The sequence below is a fragment of the Calidris pugnax genome, unplaced genomic scaffold, assembly GCF_001431845.1.
Source record: "Calidris pugnax isolate Ruff unplaced genomic scaffold, ASM143184v1 scaffold247, whole genome shotgun sequence".
NCBI classification, from domain to species: Eukaryota; Metazoa; Chordata; class Aves; order Charadriiformes; family Scolopacidae; genus Calidris; species Calidris pugnax.
In genome coordinates this window covers 2573456-2592856 of record NW_015090980.1, presented here as the reverse complement: position 1 = coordinate 2592856, position 19401 = coordinate 2573456, and the positions used below count along the sequence as shown (strand labels likewise).

The 19401-nt window shown below is 39.6% G+C and overlaps 1 protein-coding gene across 3 annotated transcripts; it reads right to left on the bottom strand.

Annotated features, from left to right (window-relative positions):
* Positions 1-7374: 7374 nt before the first annotated feature.
* Positions 7375-19125, bottom strand: ATRIP (ATR interacting protein). 3 transcript variants are annotated; one of them, XM_014953566.1, is made up of 13 exons: positions 17794-19125; positions 17443-17692; positions 17041-17211; positions 16264-16379; positions 15775-15935; positions 14576-14671; positions 13618-13747; positions 11712-12437; positions 10924-11066; positions 10222-10313; positions 9224-9307; positions 8708-8957; positions 7375-8019 (listed from the first exon to the last, which is right to left on the bottom strand). In XM_014953566.1, the coding sequence occupies exons 2-13, from the start codon at positions 17443-17445 to the stop codon at positions 7952-7954; spliced, it is 2040 nt and encodes a 679-aa protein (XP_014809052.1). In that variant the 5' UTR covers positions 17446-17692; positions 17794-19125; the 3' UTR covers positions 7375-7951. The 3 variants fall into 3 exon arrangements, with proteins under 3 accessions (XP_014809052.1, XP_014809053.1, XP_014809054.1); XM_014953567.1 differs by having other exon boundaries at positions 18693-19125; XM_014953568.1 differs by having other exon boundaries at positions 17578-19125.
* Positions 19126-19401: the final 276 nt, after the last annotated feature.

Genomic DNA, 19401 nt, shown 5'->3' with positions numbered 1-19401 from the left:
GTTTTGAAGTTAATAGCATGAATTGATGCCAAGAAGCACTCACAGAGCATGCACGCCCTGTATCTGTGTGTTCCTCCTCTTTCCTGCCTTGGAAGCCCAGAAATTGGGCAATGCTTCGTTACACTTGTAGGACTTATGTGAGAACGACCAAAAATGGACAGTGTCTCCTGTATGGATGCTGAAGAGTTTCCCTAGAAATCTGGAAATTTTTTTTATGTGTGGGAGGGCACTGAGTAACCGCAGAAATAATTCCCTTGCTATAGATCCTACCCCTCTGCGTTTATTCTTACAGAAGGAGGGCAGAGGCTATTCCAGCACCTTCGTTAGCCACCTGCCTGGAGTCAGTGGCGAGCACAGCTGCCCTGCAGCTCTCAGGGCACAGGGACAGTGTCCTGGTGTTGGGCTTCATGGGGTTGTTGCTCTGCAACGCTCTCCCTTTCCTCCATCTGGTGAAACAAAGTGTATGGTTCCTGGCAAGGTTAGTTATGAGAGGAAAACCTGCAATTTCATGAGATGTGGGCTCAGTCACCCGCCGTCAGTTGCAATTTCATGAGATGTGGGCTCAGTCACCTGCCTAAGGAGAAGGTAGTAGGAGAGTAAAGTGGCAACAGTAATGGAGGTGGCCAAATCTGAAGTTTTGGTGTAGATGTTGTACAGACCAAATAAATTGCCATGAACACCACGGTATGGTGGGAGGAGATGAGGGGTAGTGCCTAAGGAGAAGGTAGTAGGAGAGTAAAGTGGCAACAGTAATGGAGGTGGCCAAATCTGAAGTTTTGGTGTAGATGTTGTACAGACCAAATAAATTGCCATGAACACCACGGTATGGTGGGAGGAGATGAGGGGTAGGGTTAAGGAGCCTGAAAACATACACCTTTCCCTCAGTGAACATATGCTAATGATAACTGCATGCAAGTGAAGAGATCAATCATTAATACAAAAGGAGTTTCTTTAGTAGTATTACTACTCCAGTTACAGAACTCGTTGAAAGAAAAGGATCAACTTACCTCACTTCATAATTGAAGCACTTAATCACATTTCTTATTGTTAGTGTATTAATCATCATTAGCAATAAGGAATAGGACCAAATTTTATTCAATTGTCCCCATGCAGCCCGTTGAAACTTGTTTTCATATAGTTAAGAGAATGGGATGGTTACAGAAAAGATGGAGAGGTTGATCCATAAACTTCTAGTTAAAGCGCTGCTGCTGTGTCAGTCCAAGTAGCTTTTGCCTTCGCGTCAAACTAGTTACCTGTGGTGCCGTAGGAGAGGGGGAATGGAATTAAAATACTAAATGTTGAAAGAGTATATGTTCACTTTGGTAATTCTGTAAGTGCCTTTGTTTCAAACATGTTTTGTGAAATTAAACACAGTAGACTATTCTGTTGTATTGAATTTACTAGATAATCATTGTTGACTTTATTACCTACTGTAACCTAGCTTTGTATGGTGTTTGTAGTTTACATGTAAGTGTTCTAAAGAAATGGCATAAACTCTATGCACCTTTGTAATAAATGCAGTGTTTGAAGTATGTTCTATCAATTTTGTTTTCTTATCCTCAATTTGAGTATTATTTAGGACTGTATCTGCAAAGCTATATTTTATTTCATTGTGTTTGACAGCCAAGCGTGCTTTCAGTCACTCTGTATCATGAATATCACTTTGGGCAGTGGAGACTGAAGCTTAATCAAAATTATGGGTAACAGCATAAAGCGAGGACAGTGTAAGCTCCTGATGATGTTCTGACAGTGTGCTTCAGAGCTAGGCTAAAAGGATTGCTTCTCAGGTCTTGTCTAGCCTAAGGAGTACATTAAATGGGTGAAGTTTGAATGTATTAGGTAACAAATCCCAAGCTAGTGTGGGCAAGATGGTAGACTTCAAAGAAGTCTATAATTTGATTAAAGTTTAATATCTTCTCAACATATATTTTGACTCGTGTGGTGAATATCATGCCTCTTTTATCAACTTGACCAATTTGGTGTGTGGTAAGTGATGCTTTCTATTCTGTGTGCAAACATTTTCGCTGATTATTTTTTTTTGGTGTATTTTCAATAGTTCATGGAAAAAAATGCTTTTGGAAGGTTGTATTCATGCCCCTAACTCACTAGTCTTTCACTTGAAAATATTTTCTTTGAGCAATTCAAGAATGCTTTTTATAAGACACCAAGTAGCACTGAATTGTTTGAGGGTGTTCAGCATATAATAATGATTACTTTGAGTTGTTGAAGTTTCTAATGTAGGATATAAAAGAAATTTGGGGGACACACAACACAAACACAACACACAAAAAAACTCCACCAAACCCCACTAAATAAAGGCCAAACTTGTTCTGAAAGAGTTGTTTATTATGGAATAATCAGGTAGTTTTGGATTGTTACTTCTTGCATTTGTTGGAGTTTCAGCTGCAGGCTGATAATGTGTTCCAGGTGAGATATAGATCATTTCACTTCCAGTTTTATTCCACATTTTCTTAAGACAATTTATAGTAGTTAACTGGGGACATCAGACAAAATGTGTGATGCTAAAAAACTAAATCTAGAAAACAGATACAATTAATGTTTAGGCTAGAAGTCGCAACAGGAAATTGCAGAGTTATTTCTGGGTTTGTTGCCACTATTTCATTCATCTGTTTTTCTTTTCCCTGTGACTTTTTAGCAGGTCCGTCTGTGCGATTTGGCTGAATTTGAGAAGCATCGGGCAGAGGGGCTTTCTCCTCTTGGGAGAAAAAGCCATGTGCCTTCCCTTCTCCCTGTGCACAGGTCTGAGGAACAGGAGCCAGCGTGTTTAAAACATGCACAGGTCTGAGGAACAGGAGCCAGCGTGTTGTTTAAAACGGGCAGATTTCCTTTAATGAGCACGTAGGATTTCAAAGGTACCCTCACCCTCTAAAATTGCTGCAGAGTATATATGTATACTATATATATATATATAGGGGAGCAAACAGCTGAACTAAAAAGCTGCGAGCCTGGGATTAGGTGAGGAATACTGCTGGTTGTGTTTTCGTAGCTTTTAATCAGCCAGTTGTTTATGGTAGTGTGAATTTTTCCAGAACAGAACTTGGCTTGCATCTCAAAACCCATGGCAAGGTTGCACGAAGGAGCTGGACACAAAGAGGGGGAAAACTTCAGCAATTATTGCCAAACAAGCAATTGTCTCCTATTTTTTATTTTTTCAAGTGTGGAAACTTAGTCTCATATCTAGGCACGTATGACAACTTGCCAGGTTTGCTTTGGCCAGTGGTTTGGTGCCTTTTTTTTTTTCCCTCTGGTTATACATTGCAGCAACCTGGTAACATTTGCAGCTTTTAAGTGAGCCACATAGGAGGTAAAAAAAGTACCTCCGTTAAACCTGTTAGAGGTGAGATAATGCTAAAGAAAATAAGTTTTCTCCTTTCAAGAGCTCAGGCAGCTGTATTGCTGGAGTAGTCTTCTCTGACAGAGCAGTCTCCTTCACCTTTTCAGGGCAATCTCCACTAAGGGTGAGTTAGCCACATTATGAAGGATGTCCTTCTGTTGTAAAGTGATTTTTTTAGGTTCTAACTACTTTGGTCAGTGTGGGTAGCGGGGAGGCTCTGCCTGGCATGGTGGAGCATGGACCCTCTCTGGTTCCCCTGGGGCCGCAGCGTGCTCTGCGGGTTCGGAAGCGAAGCCATCTCTGTCTCCCTGCTGTCCCTCTTCTCCCACAAACCCACAGGTTGGCTGGCCATTTCACTAGAGCAGTTCAAGATAGGTATAAATTAACCTCTGATATCCCATTTCCCTTACTGCAGTCAAAATAACTTTTACATCAGTTACTGGAGACTTTTCCTTCTAACATTTCTTGCCCCTGCAGTTGCGTTTCGTGGCTCGCTCTCCGGTGTTGCTTTGTCCCTGGAGTCAGGACAGGGAGAGGGTGCTCGGCACACGGCTGGCTGTTTGCAGTTAAACTTCGTACTGAACACGTTGGCCCTCACTCGTGGAAGCTTTTTGGTAAACTTCAGCCACAGTGGGTTTGTCGGTTTTTATAAAGCTCACAGACCACCTTTTCTTACCAGGCTGCTAAATAATCAATGATACATAGTTTTTCTTTTTAACAATTTACACTGTAAATGCAAGTCTGCATGTTATTACCTTCACGGGCAGATGGGAACTGCTGCATTTGACCATAATTGATATTACTGACTGTAACATAAAAACATTATTCAATGGTTAAATCAACTTGCTGTTCTAGTAGTCTAGCACAGGCTCAACTTAAGCAGTAGTTCACACTGGTAAGATTAATATGAATAAAACCAACTCAGGTCAGATGTTGCCTGCTACGTGATGAGGTATTTTGTATTTGCCATCTTTACCTATTACAGCTTGGTTTATAAAAATGTTTAGAGTAGTTTGTCTTGTCTGTGGAAGTTTGCTTTAATCTGGGGCTGGACTAGATGACCTACAGAGGCCTCTTCCAACTTCAACTAGTCAATGATTCTGCGAGTTGTGGAAAATAAGGTGTTACCTGCGCAAATTCCTGAAGTATTTTAGTCAATGAAGCATCATTGACTTTATCTCCATGCATAGCTTTAGCAGAAATAAAGGTCTCTCTGTTTGAACCCATGTGGTACCCCAGGTCATTGAGTTGCCACAGGAAGATCTTAGCAGTGCAATGGTGCCTCCTCCTGCGCTGCGACTGTTTGGGGGGCAGCATCAGTAGATTTTAAGTACAAGTCAGCAAGGCTGACTATCGTCCTCTTTTTTGCACAGTTGCCTGGTAATAGGTAAGCTGGGAGAAGGGGATTGCTTTCTTCACCCAGCTCCTGCCTGGCTTTAGTCGTGTCTGCTCAGTACAGCTCATGGAGGAGGAAAATGCCAGTTTTCAGGAAAGGGGAAGCTCTAGTTGCCATCCCCATGGGCAAGAAAACAAGATGGTGGCTGCTGCTGACTGAGGAATGTGATAATCACATATAGAACACGACTGGTGGTTTTTGTTGTTGCTCAATACTTCATTATTCAATCCTGTGACTGTACTTGATGCCAGAGTAAATTCCTTTTCTCAGTTAATAGATAGGCACAGCTCATCTATAGCTTTTTGGGAAAATGCAAACTGACCTTGAAAAAAGAGCTGCTATGCTGTGAATTCTTCAGGGAGTGCCTAATGAGAACAGTCTGAGTTTTGTTATTTTTTTAGGTCGTGGAGATAGTAAAACAGTAGCCCCATGATCTGCAATAATTCTTCAGATTTTTTTCAGGGGATGCTCAGTGTTGCATACATGATAGGATCTCTTTAATACCAAGAAAAAATCCCAAGAGAATGGGAAGAATTCCTGAAGGTCAGTACAATCTTGGTATAATCCTGACAAACAATTGGTCACAGTAAATGACTTAACAGTTATGGCAGTTCCATAATTATACCTATGTCTGCCTTTTCTCTTTAGGAGTGCAGCCTTATTTTTCCTTGAGAGAGTCAACTTTTTGGTTGCAGGAAGCACCTTCATTTTTAAAAGCTATGGTTTAATTTTGTAATACCATGTTACTGTTACTTTGACCAGTGAAGGTGTGGGGTTTTGAGTTTGTTTGCTCATTGTTTTGGTTTGGTTGTTGTGTGTTTAGGTGGTGGGTGGGTTTTTTTTGTTTTGGTTTTTTTGTGGGGTTTTTTTGTTGTTGTTTTTTTTTGTTGTGGTTTTTTTGTGGTTGGACTCAATGATCTCTGAGGTCCCTTCCAACCACTACGATTCTGTGATTCTGTGATATATAGCCTGGGCTCTACCACCTTAAAGTCAAAAGTGGGAAGAAAACAATCAGAGTGTAGATGTACACGTTAGGGTGTTGTCTGTTGGAGTGGGTGGATGGGAGGGGATGCAGTGCCAGAAGGGAACAGTTAGGGGTATTTTCCTAGCATTTTTTTCCACTGATAACACTTGTGTTTATTACTGCTCAACTTTATATATACACTTCTCCCTTTTACCAAGTTGCCACACACGCCCTCAAGATGAGGCCAGGAATTTTTTAATCAAGTTTTTATAGCTGGATCGCTTCAGCAATTTGGGATTCCTTAACTGGTTTTCATCCAAACTCCTTTTAACAGTTTATTTGGTCTCTTCGCCTGAAGAAGGGGTTTAAAAGCACCTTATCTCTATAAACTCCAATTATGCTTAGAGAAATTAGGTGGCGAGAACAGCGCAGAGCAGTTGAAAAGTGATGGCAGGTCATTGCGTTTGGGGATATCGTGACTATCACATCGTTGTTAGAACAGCTCCAAGTTTGCCACTAACTGCCAGATGCTGTTTCACCACTGCTCATAGGGCTATTTTTAAAGAATTATCTTAATGTTCGTTTTGGTTTTGAGTGTGGAAAAGGCTTTTACCTGACAATAACAAACTGTTGTCTCTAACCCTAAAGGCCAGGAAGTGCTGTGTTTTGGTTGAGGTTTTTTGTTTCGTTTTGTGGGTTTTGGTGGGTTGGTTTGTTGGTAGTCTGTTTTTTTTAAGAGGACAAGTCAAATGATTTTATGTCACGCTGAAACTTCTGTACTATGTCTTGTCCAGTGCCCTGATGGTAGTTCTAGGGTAGTTACCATGTGCTGTCACATGCCTGTGTGTCCTTCCTTGCTGCATTTGAGCAGGAAAACAGCAGTTGTCCAGATGCTACAAAGGACTTGAAACCTCTTTCTGAGAGGAGCAGTTGGCAGTGTGTGTTGTACAGAAACAAACTGGTGGAGCTGTGCCAGCTGCTGCTCGAAGAGGAGGCGGTTCAGCCCTAGGCTGTGTTGTGGGAGGAAGGAGTGAAGCTTTGGCCCTAGAGTGATGCTGGATTATTACAATGGTTATTCCTACCTAGTGGTTTCTGGCAAAGTTCTCTTCAAAATCCAAAGCCAAGTCAAGAGCCAGGAGGAGGGACAGGCACACCAGTGCAGGACACAGCCTCTCTGTGTTATGACCAGAGAACTGGATATTTCCCAATTTTCCAAGGGCTTCCTTCCCCCTGTAGTACTGTCTCTTCTTCCTCCACCTGGTCCCTGGAGCCAGGCTTGTTCTCTATTAAGTATGTGTCAAAAAATGAAAAAGGCTTTCCATGTTATTGAAAAATACAACCCTGTAGGCTCTTTTAGTAGTGCTCACACTTCCCTTTTTAGGGTCTAGGGTTCAGGGGATGATCTTACACTTGAAAGGGTACAGCAAAGTTCTTCCTCCAAACTTCAGTGCTGTATGCTGGATATGAGATGCTCATTCATCTTCACTGCAGCGCCTACGCAAAACCCCAGTCATTCTGCACACATTTAAATATCCTTACCTTGCCTGCTAAGAATGCTCTCCTCAGCATTACCATCTTACTCTTCTAAGGTAGTGTTTTTTGTTTTGGCATTTCAGCAGTTCCATGAAATTGAGAAAAATGAGTGAACTCAGATGATCCTTACAGGGCTCCGAATTTCTTGCTCAGAACTGAACTGCCAACTCTTAAGTTACTTCTAGAAAGGTTTTTAAAATCACAGTATATTGTTTACTAATATCAACATGAAAATTCTGGAAGTCAAGCAAGAAAGTATTGCAGCCACAAAAGAAACAAATATGTTCAAAAAACATTCATATGAACTCAGTGAACCCAAACATCTCAGCATGTTCAGCATCATAAATTCAGCTGTAGTCAGTAAAATGGAGAACACAATCATGAAATTCCCATTCCATTCACAGCAATGTCATAAAGGATGAAATTCATAAACAGAACCAGTAACAAGCCATTGAGTTGTTTTGCACAGCAAAACATTACATTGCAGTATAATTCTTACATCAAGATTTCTTTACTTTCATCTACATTTAGATGGTGCTTAAGTAAAATAATCACAACAAAAGAAATGTCTTAGTTGTGCTGCATTTGAGTGCAACCTTCAGATTATCACTTAATAAAATAGATGCTTTAGAGTTCAGATTTACACTGGCAATGATTATTCTGATTTAGATGAGGAAGGACAGAGATCTTTGCTAGATGTTAGCTAGCTGGAGTCCATCCCTTGGTCTTCTGCTTCTGGCTCAGAAGGATACAATTCATCCAAAATCAGTTCTGCAATGACAACAACAACAAAAAAATCAGGTTTCAGAGAGCCGTTTTTCTACCTCATGGAGTATGGTTATAGCTGGTACCTCTTTGCACTCTGAAACATACTGACTGTAGAAGGCTACAGCAAATACCCTTTGTCAAGGTTCAACGCAAACAGGTCTTTAGATATGCGTTTCGTCATACAAACTTTTCCCCTCTTTTCTTTAATGCCTTTTTAAGCATTAAAGGAGAAGACTGTTTTGGACAGTCAATTAAATTTAGCTGTTGGTGAAAAAATAGTAAAGGGCACTTTGTTATTTCACAACTAGTTCTGACTACTCATTAAGTTTAAAACCTCTTTTTTTTATTAAGTAACTTTGAAAAGCTGCTAGGACAAAAGCACAGTATTTTGTGTTTTAAAGGCAGAATTGTGCAGATTGTTCTACTGAAGAAAGCTGGAATGAAGGATTTTGTTTTATCAGATAGGAGCACATCTCTGGACAGAAGAAGATAAAACTATTAAAGAATAGTAGTGATTCAGTATAACGAAGACTGAGGAGCACTAGACTATGGACTGTCTTCAGAGGTCTGAGCAACAAACATCCATGGTGTTTGGTACAGGGCAGATGTTCCAAGAGAAAAGGGACAGAAATCGAATTTCTATTTCTACAGAATGGGGAAAAAGCCAACATTAGCATTTGACTTGTTTTACCTTCACAGGCACTCAATTTTTGAGTCTTTTTGAGAATGGCTCTTATGCCCGGCATGGCTTGGTCGTATTGATGGAGAACTTCCAAACAGTGTTCGTGAAACAGTTTATCTTTCTGAGACAGGCTGTGCAAGAGTAAAACAGCATCCCGTAAAAACTGAATAATTCGTTCCTTAGATGCACACAAGCTGGTCTCAGATCTTCTGATCTTCATCCACTGTCTATGTAACATTATAATTAGCGTCTTAACCACCTGGAATAGAAAAAAAGTGCCTCAATATGCAAAATTATAGTAGTGGAAAACTTATTTCATTATGAACTTTACTGATTAATCTCTTTCAACTTCCAAATTTCAGAATATTTTCGAGCAAGCGAAAGCAAGCTTCCTAGAAGGTGGCATCCTTTAAAAGTACAGTAGACCTCTGTTTTCTTGTAGCTAAAAAAAGGACAAAAAGGTATTTCAGCATTGAGTACCTTAAGGTTCTCAGTGGATTAAACTCAGCCATGGTAGTGACGTACCTCGAGATGACACTGACAGTCTGAACCCGGTAATAAAACCGCCGGAGTGGGACACCGCATACACCTGGTCAGGAGCCTGACTGTCTATTACAAAAACACACAGATTGCATTATAATCAGTACTAGGGTTCTGCAGAATTACCAGACAATTAAGCTGCAAATAAAGGGAGGTAGAAATTATATTTCATTACTAGTTTCAAACATTCTTGTTTTTTTCTTAACAGTTAATCTCTTTTACCCCCAAAAATTGTTAAAGCATTTTCCTCGTGAAACTTTGCATAGAGTTTGCCTTGCACAGAAATCTTTTCAACTTTCTGATGAGAAAGGCTAACGAGGTGCACTGGGCCTTAATTCACTCCATACAAATAATGTTTACACTTAATATAACAATGTAGGTAGGGGAATAACGAAAATGGTTCAAAATTCTTTCAAATGAGAGCAGAAGTGGAGCAAAAGGGCAGAAACTTGAACAAGTTGCCACTATCAGTATAAACTGAACAAATTAAATTCGAAAGCTATTCTTCCTATATATAATCGTGACACAGCAAGATAGTATTTCCACTAAACACAATGAATAGAATCTGAAATCACTATAGGCTGCCTTTTATCTGTAATAGCTTATAAGATACAATTTAAAAAGTAATTAATATAGTCAAAATGAATCATAGATTGTGCTTCCTTTTACTCCTCTATCGATCTAAAAGCAAAATAAAGCTTAGTGTTGAACATTTGCAGCCATCCTAGGATCTTTCTTGCTTTTCCAGTGACTTAGCTGTGACTGTTACGACTGACGTTATCTTTAAGAATAGTTACTGATTCTGTTTCAAGCAGGAACTCTCAAAAATCAATGTAATCCCTTTCCGCAAGCCAGTTCTTCCAGTGTTCTATTTCAGCTGGAGAAAGGACTTGGTTTTGGACAATATGTGCATTGCCCTGCTCCTCCCACTCCCCCAAGTGGAAATAGCAGGAAAAAGCATGTGGACAAACAGCTGTGGTTACCTCCTGTTCCAGCTGAAGCCAAAGCATTTCAGTTGCTGATTTATCTGGTCTTGATGTGATATATACATACAGTGCAAGGAGGAGGCAGGTGTCTGAAACAGAGATAAATTTGTTCTTTTCCCAACCAGTCAATTGTTTATGACAAAAGTTAATTTTGTCACACAAAAATGACATTTCAGAGAATATTTACAGTGCTATATTTACACAACAGGGAGTTGTGATACAGGCCCAATTTTTTGCTTTGCTTCACACATTTCAAACATGGCTGAAGAAATTAGTATCCCTGAACTTTATATATGTGTTTGTGCTAGTACTGTCTGACTTTGTTCATAAGGAACTGGACAAAGACTTTGTCGTGCAGAGTACTAGGATCCTTAAACTTGATAATGTGATGAGTGCAGAGAAATTAAACTTCCAAACCCTTTTTTCCTCATCAGCCTTTGCTATAATAGACATTAATCTGGGAAGTACATTTAAAAATCCACATGGGTATCAAAAGCACTGTATATAGACAGATACCACAAGACAAAATACTCTTCAAGCAATAACTGAAACACTGCCCTAGAAAATGAGTTTTCAGGTAACAGAGCAGGCTTTTTGCCTTTTGGGGTTTTAACACCTTGGAGCAAGGCCTGTTTCCCTTACTTTTAGTCACGCTAACATTCAACTGGTAACATTTCTCTGTGTTAGGCAGTCTTTTACCTGAACGAGAACAAAGTTGAGGAACCAGCTTGTGGTGTTGAGCAAGAACAGACAACAGCCTGACGGTCAAAAGGGCAGCGGGCAAAGGGGTCTCCGGGCACAGGCAGCAGAGCAGGATCCGGCTACTCAGTAAGTGCTGAAAACTTCAAATGAAAAACTCAGATTTAGAAATGGGAAATGCACTGACGAGTTGAAAATACACTATTTCTTGTACGCAGCATCATAATTTGTGCCTTTTTAGCCATTCCGAACATACCTGACCTCAACTTAACCTGTCATAAACATGAAGTATATTGAAAAACATACTCTGTTACACTTGGTAGTCAGTCTGCAATTCATACTATGGTTGTGTGTACCAGACCATTAGCAGATGAAATGTTTCACTTCTGAGAGTGGTGTTTTACTGACCAGAATGAGACCCCGTGCTTTCATTCCTTACATGTCTCTCAGCAATCTCAAAAAACCCCAAATGAATGTTAGAGATATTCTGATCAACTGCCTTAAGAAGTTTTCTCACTTTCAAGGGACAGCAATGCAATGAGGCAGCAGCAACTGCTTCGTATAAACTTCATAAGCAAATCTTGTGAGTGATTGTGGGCAATTATTACGTTCGTTAGCAGCAAAGGCAGGAGGAAAGATCCTCAACTGCTTCTCAAATGGGATCTGAGAAATGGGATATTCTCCCATCCATGTCAAAACTTACATTGTCATGTGCACAAAGTAGTTTTAACAGAGAATGAAAACTGCTAAAAACCAGATTCTGAAATAATTTTAAAGCTATTACTCACTTCATTAGCAAGTCCATTGTTGAATTTTCAGCTAATTTCACCAAAACTTTTAGGCTTTGGTTCAGTATACTGTCAGTCTGGGAGCCTCTTGCAGCAGAAAAAGCTAAAACCTGAAGCAGCTTTTTAAACAAAGAATGTTGAGCTTGATTGTTGTTGGGAGCGTCCTGTGGAGCTACAGGCAGCCCTTCGTGCATCCTGGTATCTTCTTTATTATCACACTGATTGTCACATGACCCATTTTTGTCCATTGTGGAAACCTGCTCATCTCCAGCGGCAGAACTTTTTTCCACTTCAGCAGACAGCAACGTGTGGACAACATCCCAGCTATAAAATGCCAAATAATAAAGAATACCCAGTGATATAAGTGTAGTTTCTTCAAGAGACAACCTGAAGTCCTCCTTACTGGACACCGTATTTGTGCTGGTTCTGGAAGGAAGAGCTGAATGGTTTCCACAAGAACCATTTGCTGACTTGTCCGCCAATGGCGCCGCCTGACAGTATGCACCAATGTGGTGTTCTACCAGGGGCAGGAGATGCACCGCACCTCGGATCTTGCAGCGTGTGAAGTGCAAGAACTGGCTCTCTGTCGGGCTTCCTTCAGATAATCCTTCGTCCATAGCGATCAAGTTCAAGCCTGTTATTGCAAGTTTCTGAGCTTCTTGCAGGGATAGAAGAGGAGCGGTTTCTTCTTGAGTTGTCCTGCTGCTGGGTGATTGTGTGGACTTCCTATCCAAGTAAAATGAAAAGAAGGAAATTACTTCAGGAGAAAAGGCAGAGAACATACTTGAGATTTGAGTTATGCCTATTCTGAATCAAATAATAGAAAGGCTGAGGTAATAAGAGACGTCTGTTCCCAAAATAAAATGTAAATTGGGAAAAAAAGCACACCCTACTCCTTGATAGCTGCACGGAAGAGTAATTTCAAAGCATTCCAAGGTCTCATGAAAGCAGTCAGAGCTTACAGCTGGGTAACTTCAGCAGCTCACTATAAGCTGTTGTCTGAAACTGCATTTCAAACACTGGCTTCCCGATTTCATGCTTTTGAGAGCCTTGTTCTTATCGTCCCCTAATGTTATTTGGTAGCTTCTGGGAAGAACGAGTACCTGTACATTACTGATGTATAATATGTAGGGGCCTTTAAAAGACTACAACAACAACAACAACAAATTATTTTCTTGGCCAGAGATGAGAGAGAGTTCACCTACTAACTAGTCAAACTGCAGCTGCAAAGGCCAAACAGTTGTATAAGTGGCCAGGGTGATGAGACCCAAGCCTTGCTATGAACCCACAAAACACAAGACGTACTAATGAAATAACATATCAGAATAGCAAAGATATTTCTGGAGCTACAGCCTAATTCTTTAACGTGAAAACTCATTGGAATTTATATCCAATATTCACCTTTAAAATGCTTTACCAGTCACTATAAATCGATCTTGGGAAATAGCATATAAATTGTACATTAGGATAGTTTAGGCTTAGCAGATAAAATGCCTACTGTTCTTTTGATCCCGTTTTCAACTTTTTCTTCCCACTGAAGTCATGACCATGTTTATATGCTTCCCTCATGGCAATCCAAATTTTATGTCCTCAAGGGATTAACAACAGCAGCTGCTAACAGTCACTCCCAGGTTTAACAAAACAAGCTTCTCTGCCTTCCCCTAATACATAAATAACCCAGTTTATCTCTTAGTGTTCTTCCACTGTTTAGTATCTATGATAATCAAAGATTAGTAAGTCAAAGATGCAGAACCATGTTCAAATTTTTCATTAAATGGCCTAAGCAAAACAGCAATTTAACACAAGGAGTGAGCCATCCTACGTGAATGAACGTTTCTTAGTGTCGAGAGCGCCACTATACAAAGAGTGTGTCAGATACAGTTTAACAAAAAAACCCAAAACTTACGTATCGAAGTAGTTGGGCAGCAATAAAGCTCCAGGCAGAGGCTCAGAGTTACTGCTGAGAAGGTGGCAGAGTCCTAGCAATGACCCAGGGACAATGGGCTGCTTCATCAGTGCATTTAGTAAGATAGAACCTGAAATGATAGATACACAGTTGTTTTTGGAGGACCTTTACCATCAACTGCAAAATCAAGAAAAAAAATTAATATTTCAAAAGATTAGCCTTATTTATAGCACTCTCCAACTCAACATATTTTTTTCCATTACAATTCTCTACAAGAGAATTCATTCTACAACTCGTTACATTCTCTACAAGAGAATGATTTTCAGAAAAATTAATTTAAGCTAGAATTTAAGTATTAACCAAGTTATATTTAGATATATTTTAATTACAATCCCATACTAGGAAAATAGCCAAACAATCATATATCCCAACTCTCCTGATGACTTGCCCTCTGTGTTCCATTCTCAACACTTAATTATGTGATGCGATTCTATTTGGAATTGGAAATAAAACAGTACCCTGAAGACTTCCTGGTGTTGGCTGTTGTAAGTGTTGCTTTATCATTTTTACCTTCATTTAAAAAAAAAAAAAAAAAAAAAAGTTCATTTTCCCTGTTGTATATAATTTTACAATAAAAAGCATAATATATTAATAATGAAAGAACGAGCCTTGTAGTAAGACGCCTCTTGATCCATACCCTTCCATAAAGCAAAACCCAGGCAAACTTTTTTCTTAAATAGAATAGCAAGGTTAAGAACGTTGTTAGGATGTAAGATACTAATATAATCGGAAATGTTTTACTGCAAAAGCACACCATTCAAAGCAAACAGCGACCCGGCTGAACACTGCTGTTCTGCGCAGCGGCACAGGACGTCGCAGTGCGACGGCGCCGGGTGAAGGCACCTCGGCTCTTCCTCAGAAGCGCTCGCTGTTTTCTGCAGTAACAGAATGAAGTTACCTTGTGCGTTTCGTTTGGGTACAGGGTTGTAGGAACCGTTTTTCCCCACTGCTTCATGCTTCACGGGTGAAACTTCAAGATGGGTTATCTTACTGTCTAAACCAAACAGTAATTATGAATATAATATGAAAACTGTATTGCTTGTGGATCTGCACCTATCCTTTTACACGCATTCAGTTAGCCATTGCTGTTATGTAGTAAGAAAACAGACAGTAGATCAGTAAAAAATATGTCTTGCATAACTCAGATATATCAAACAATAGTTAAGAGCTACAAGCAGAATTGCTCCCCAAAATAAATTTAAAAAGTGAATAAAATTTCACCTTTACTGTAAATATTCCAGATCACTCAGTGCTATTGCTCTCAACTTTCTTTTGTAAATAAACACTACCTTAAACTGAATTCCCACTACTAGCAGAGATTTGCATGACTACAACACAAAATTCTTAATTTTAAATAATAATAATTTATAATAATAATATTAAATAATAATTCTTTATTATTTCCTATTGGAAACACAGCAGTCCATTGTTTTTGTTTCATATTAAAGCAATCTTCAAATACATGCATATATTCATTTCCTAAGACTTACTCAATAAATTTCAAGATACAATTTAGTGAGAATTAGTGCCCTACACTTAAGAGGGGACATAAGTACATTGTTTCAGTTGCTTCTTTTGATACGGTTAAATACAAACCCTTTAAAATAAAATCCCCTAAAAGGTCAGCTTTAAAGCCAAAGCCACAGGAATACAAAAAATGCATTAGCTGACTAGCAGACCGATTCAAGAAAAAGGCAAATTATTTCCTGTTTTTCTTTATCTAATGAGAAAGGCAGATTAACAATTTGGATATTTTAGTTCATCACATAATAAATGAAAAGTCTGTCATTAGGGTGGCCAACAGCCGCTTCCTCGTTGACATCTTGGCAGGTGGTACACAGGCATTGCCCAGGGGTCAATTAAAATGATCTCAATGCAAATTTCAGTCATAGCTATTTTTGCCAAATGATATAAAACAGAATTAAATTTAACCAAAAATAAAAGAAATACTTTTGCCAAATGATATAAAACAGAATTAAATTTAACCAAAAACAAAATAAAAGAAATATTGTTTTTCTCTAGTGAACTGAAAATCCTTATCTAAGGCAGAACATTCAACATGCAGCTAAAGATGTAGCAAGTTGTATATGGGTTTACCTTCTTTGATCAAAGTAGTCGAGGGAATTGGATTTCCTGAAGAACTCGATGCTCTGGTGGACATTTCAGCATTGAAGGATTCTTTTGTAGGAAAAGATTTTCTTCCAGGCTGTGGAGAACATCCTTCTGATTTCACTTGTACCGCAAAATTCTTTTTAGGGCTAAAATGAAAATCAGTGAATCAGAAAATGAAAATACTGATTCACTTAGATGAATCAGTATTTATTTTGTAACTATTTTAGTAAACAATAAACAAGGATTGATTTACATTGATGTTTTAAAGGTACTTCACTATAAACTCTTTGCCTTTCTGCCATAGGCACAAGGAAGGCTCTTTTTGAGCAAATTCCATAGAAGTCAGCAGAATTTTTTGGTTGGATTTTTTAAAGACAACAGAGCTACGAATTACATTAAGAAAGAAAAGCTCTTTAGTAGTTTAAGCACAGATGTTGTTAAAAGGAACACAAATTCATTTCCTGAAACTCCTACCTTGGCGTTAAAACCGTCTGAGTAACGAGTTTCTTTCTTTCACAGTTCTGAAGTCGGGTTCTTAATTCATTCATTTCTGCATCTTTGAACTGCAACTCTGACTGTAATGACAGTAACTGAAAGAGGAATTAAAAAGACAGTTTTACTGTTAGCGGATAATTTAGAGGTGTTGTAACTGCAGAGCAACTAGAATTACCGTTAAGGTTTCAAGGTTATTACCCACTTACTGTGAACTCTCCATAAGATCTCCATTTTTATGTATGCTAGTCCAATTAATACTATCTTAGAACCCAGTGGCAAAATTGCAGGCAAGAAGCAAGTGGCTTGTTAAGCCAGACCACGTGCCAGGCAGAGCATACCTACAGTTAGGCCGTTAACAGCAGAGTTAACGGGACAAAAGCAGCCCCTGTCCTCTTCAGGACTTTCAGAAAGGTGACTGCAACAGGAATAGCAATCTGATCAGTCACAAAGCAACATTCTGTCGCTTTTTACCATTTTAAAATACATTCCTATTTTAATGATCGCTTAATAAAAAAAAAAAAAAGGCAGCAAGTAAACACAACCCTCTACCACCTGAATTTTACTCGTCTATTTTGGCAGAAGAAAACCCTCAATCAGTTTTTACAAAAGCTTTCTTCTAGATAAGAAAATAAAAGCATACATCCTTTGGAAACGTCACACAAATGTTCTTCCTTTTGAGTAGATGGTCTGTGACATCGTTACATCATAAAACTAGCTTCTGTGTGCGATGTGCAGGTAATTGACATATTTACAAACCTTTTTGGAGAACTCTTTTTCTTTTTCACTTAAAGTCTCACATTTTTGCTGTTCCAATAGCATGTATGATCTTTTCTGTTCCTCCATAGCATACTCCATCTGCTGCATTGAATCACGCAAAATTTTAATTTCTCCATTTTTAGTGAGAATTTCATCCTGCATTTCTTTCAACTGCAAAGAGACAGATTCTGTTAAAGGATGTAAGTAACCAAAAGCAGGTATTTATAATATTATGTGTTGAAAATCAGGTATATTTATAATTTCTAGGGATAAAAATACTCCTGTAACCCAGTTGAGAAATTCTGCAATGTTGCTTCTTATCTTTTTCTGATTAAATCAGTCTCAGCTATGGTTATCTCTAACAGAATTATAAAATGACAGCAAAGGCACATCCTCGCGTACCATCCTGGTATCTGCTAGAGACCATTCTTCTCTTTCCCCTTCTCTGGGATTATGTTCTTTGTTTGAAAAGTATTGTAGTCGCACACATCAATAGTTTGTTCATTGTTTGGATGACAACAATGATAATTTAATTACAGTATTTCATCTAGCACGGCAGCCAACAAGCGTGCTGTCCTGGGACAGGCTACCACCCCCGGGCAGTGTCTTCACGAATACTCTCTGAACAGCCACCACCACTCGGAGACAAGACCTTGGAGAGATAATAGAATGAGTTATGCAGAAAAGCATGGAGAAAAAAAGCAGAAAGACACCTCTACACCACTGTGTAAAATTATGGTAATTGTGGTTTACCCCCACGTTGAACATGGTGTACAGGTAGGAGCCTTCCCCATAAAGAAGGATAAAGTAGAACTGGGAAAGATGCAGAGCGCGGAGGTAAGGGCGACGAGTAGGACTCTCCCATCCAGGAGAAAGCACAACTGTGAGGAAACAAAAGTCTATCGAGATGCAAGCACTATGCACAAGTTATTCCTTGTTTACTGCCTCTCCTAAGAGCCAAGACCCATCCGCTGAACATACCAAAGGCAAAGTCCAAGAGAAAAATCAAAGAAGAAATTTCCTGACACAATGCGTGGTTAAGCTGCAGACCTCTTTCACACTAAAAGGTACCCAACACCAAATACACGAGCGTTTTAAAAATTACACTACAGAATATGAAATACATGTATAATATTTCTGGATCAGGAAGTACCTACATTAAATTTTCCCAGAGACTAAAAGACTATCATCATAAACTTGCTCAGGTCTTATGTTCTTCCTGACCTGTCAACCAAAGAAAGGATGGACACGGTACGGGCATTTCTACCTTCTTACTTCTCCACATCTACTTCCTCCCCCCAGTAGCTCTCCATAAGGGATCACCGGGAGGCAAAGTAATATAACACAGCTCAAAAGTTTCTCAGATCTTCAAGTTGCACAAAACAACTCTTGCTGACAGGACAGAGGAGAATCAATTTGATAGGAAACAAGTAAAACTGACAAATTAGCATTTGCTAATCTGAACTGACCAAATGTTTCTCTCACTCTTACTAATAGTGGAGCTGTTTCTAGTGTATCACTTTCAATAGATCCATGGATTTCAAAGATCAGCTTGATTAGAATAAAATACTTGGAACGGAACTTACCCCGCCTTTCCGTTCGCCCTGTCAAAAGGTCTTGCTACTTAGAGGGGAGGGGAAGAGATTGCTAACCTTCTCTTTGATCTCTTCATGCTGTGTCTGCAGCACTTCAAACTGGAAGGCCTCTCTCACCAGACCGTCTCCTGTGCTGCTCCCTGGTGTGGAAAAAAAGAAGCCAAGATCTGTTCTGAAGCACAGGATGTCATGTACATCGCTGATGACTTCATATCAAGATTTCCTTATTTGCCATTGCATCTGAATATCTTAATTTGCACCCCGTCACGACACACAGGGAAATCGCCCGCATCTGATCCCCACGGCAACTCTTTCAGAGCTTGGGCATCAGTCCTTAAAACAGATAAGAACCCCCCCCCAGTAATTTCTAATACCTTAGAACAGTGACATGACCTGCAGCGAGCGCAAGCACTTCCTCCAGGATAATTTTAATTAACGCACCCTGCACAAACGAGGGTTAACTGACAACTTTTTGACCCGGAGAGAGTACAAACGTTAGCACTGCTAAAACCCACCTGGAGAGGATTTCAGCCCTCTATGCTTTAATAACGAGCAAAACCCCTGTATGTTTTTTTTTTCTCCAGGTTACCCTGAAACCCACCTGTTAATATGAGAGATATTATGCAGTTATGAGGGAAAGTTGATGGTTAGGGCAAAACCCGATCTGGCAGCCAGCGTGCATGAAACAGGAGCAGGCTGGTGAGGCTGCTTTGGTTTATTTCACGTTCCGGGGGCGGTAGGAGCCCGCCGGCCCCTCACACCCACC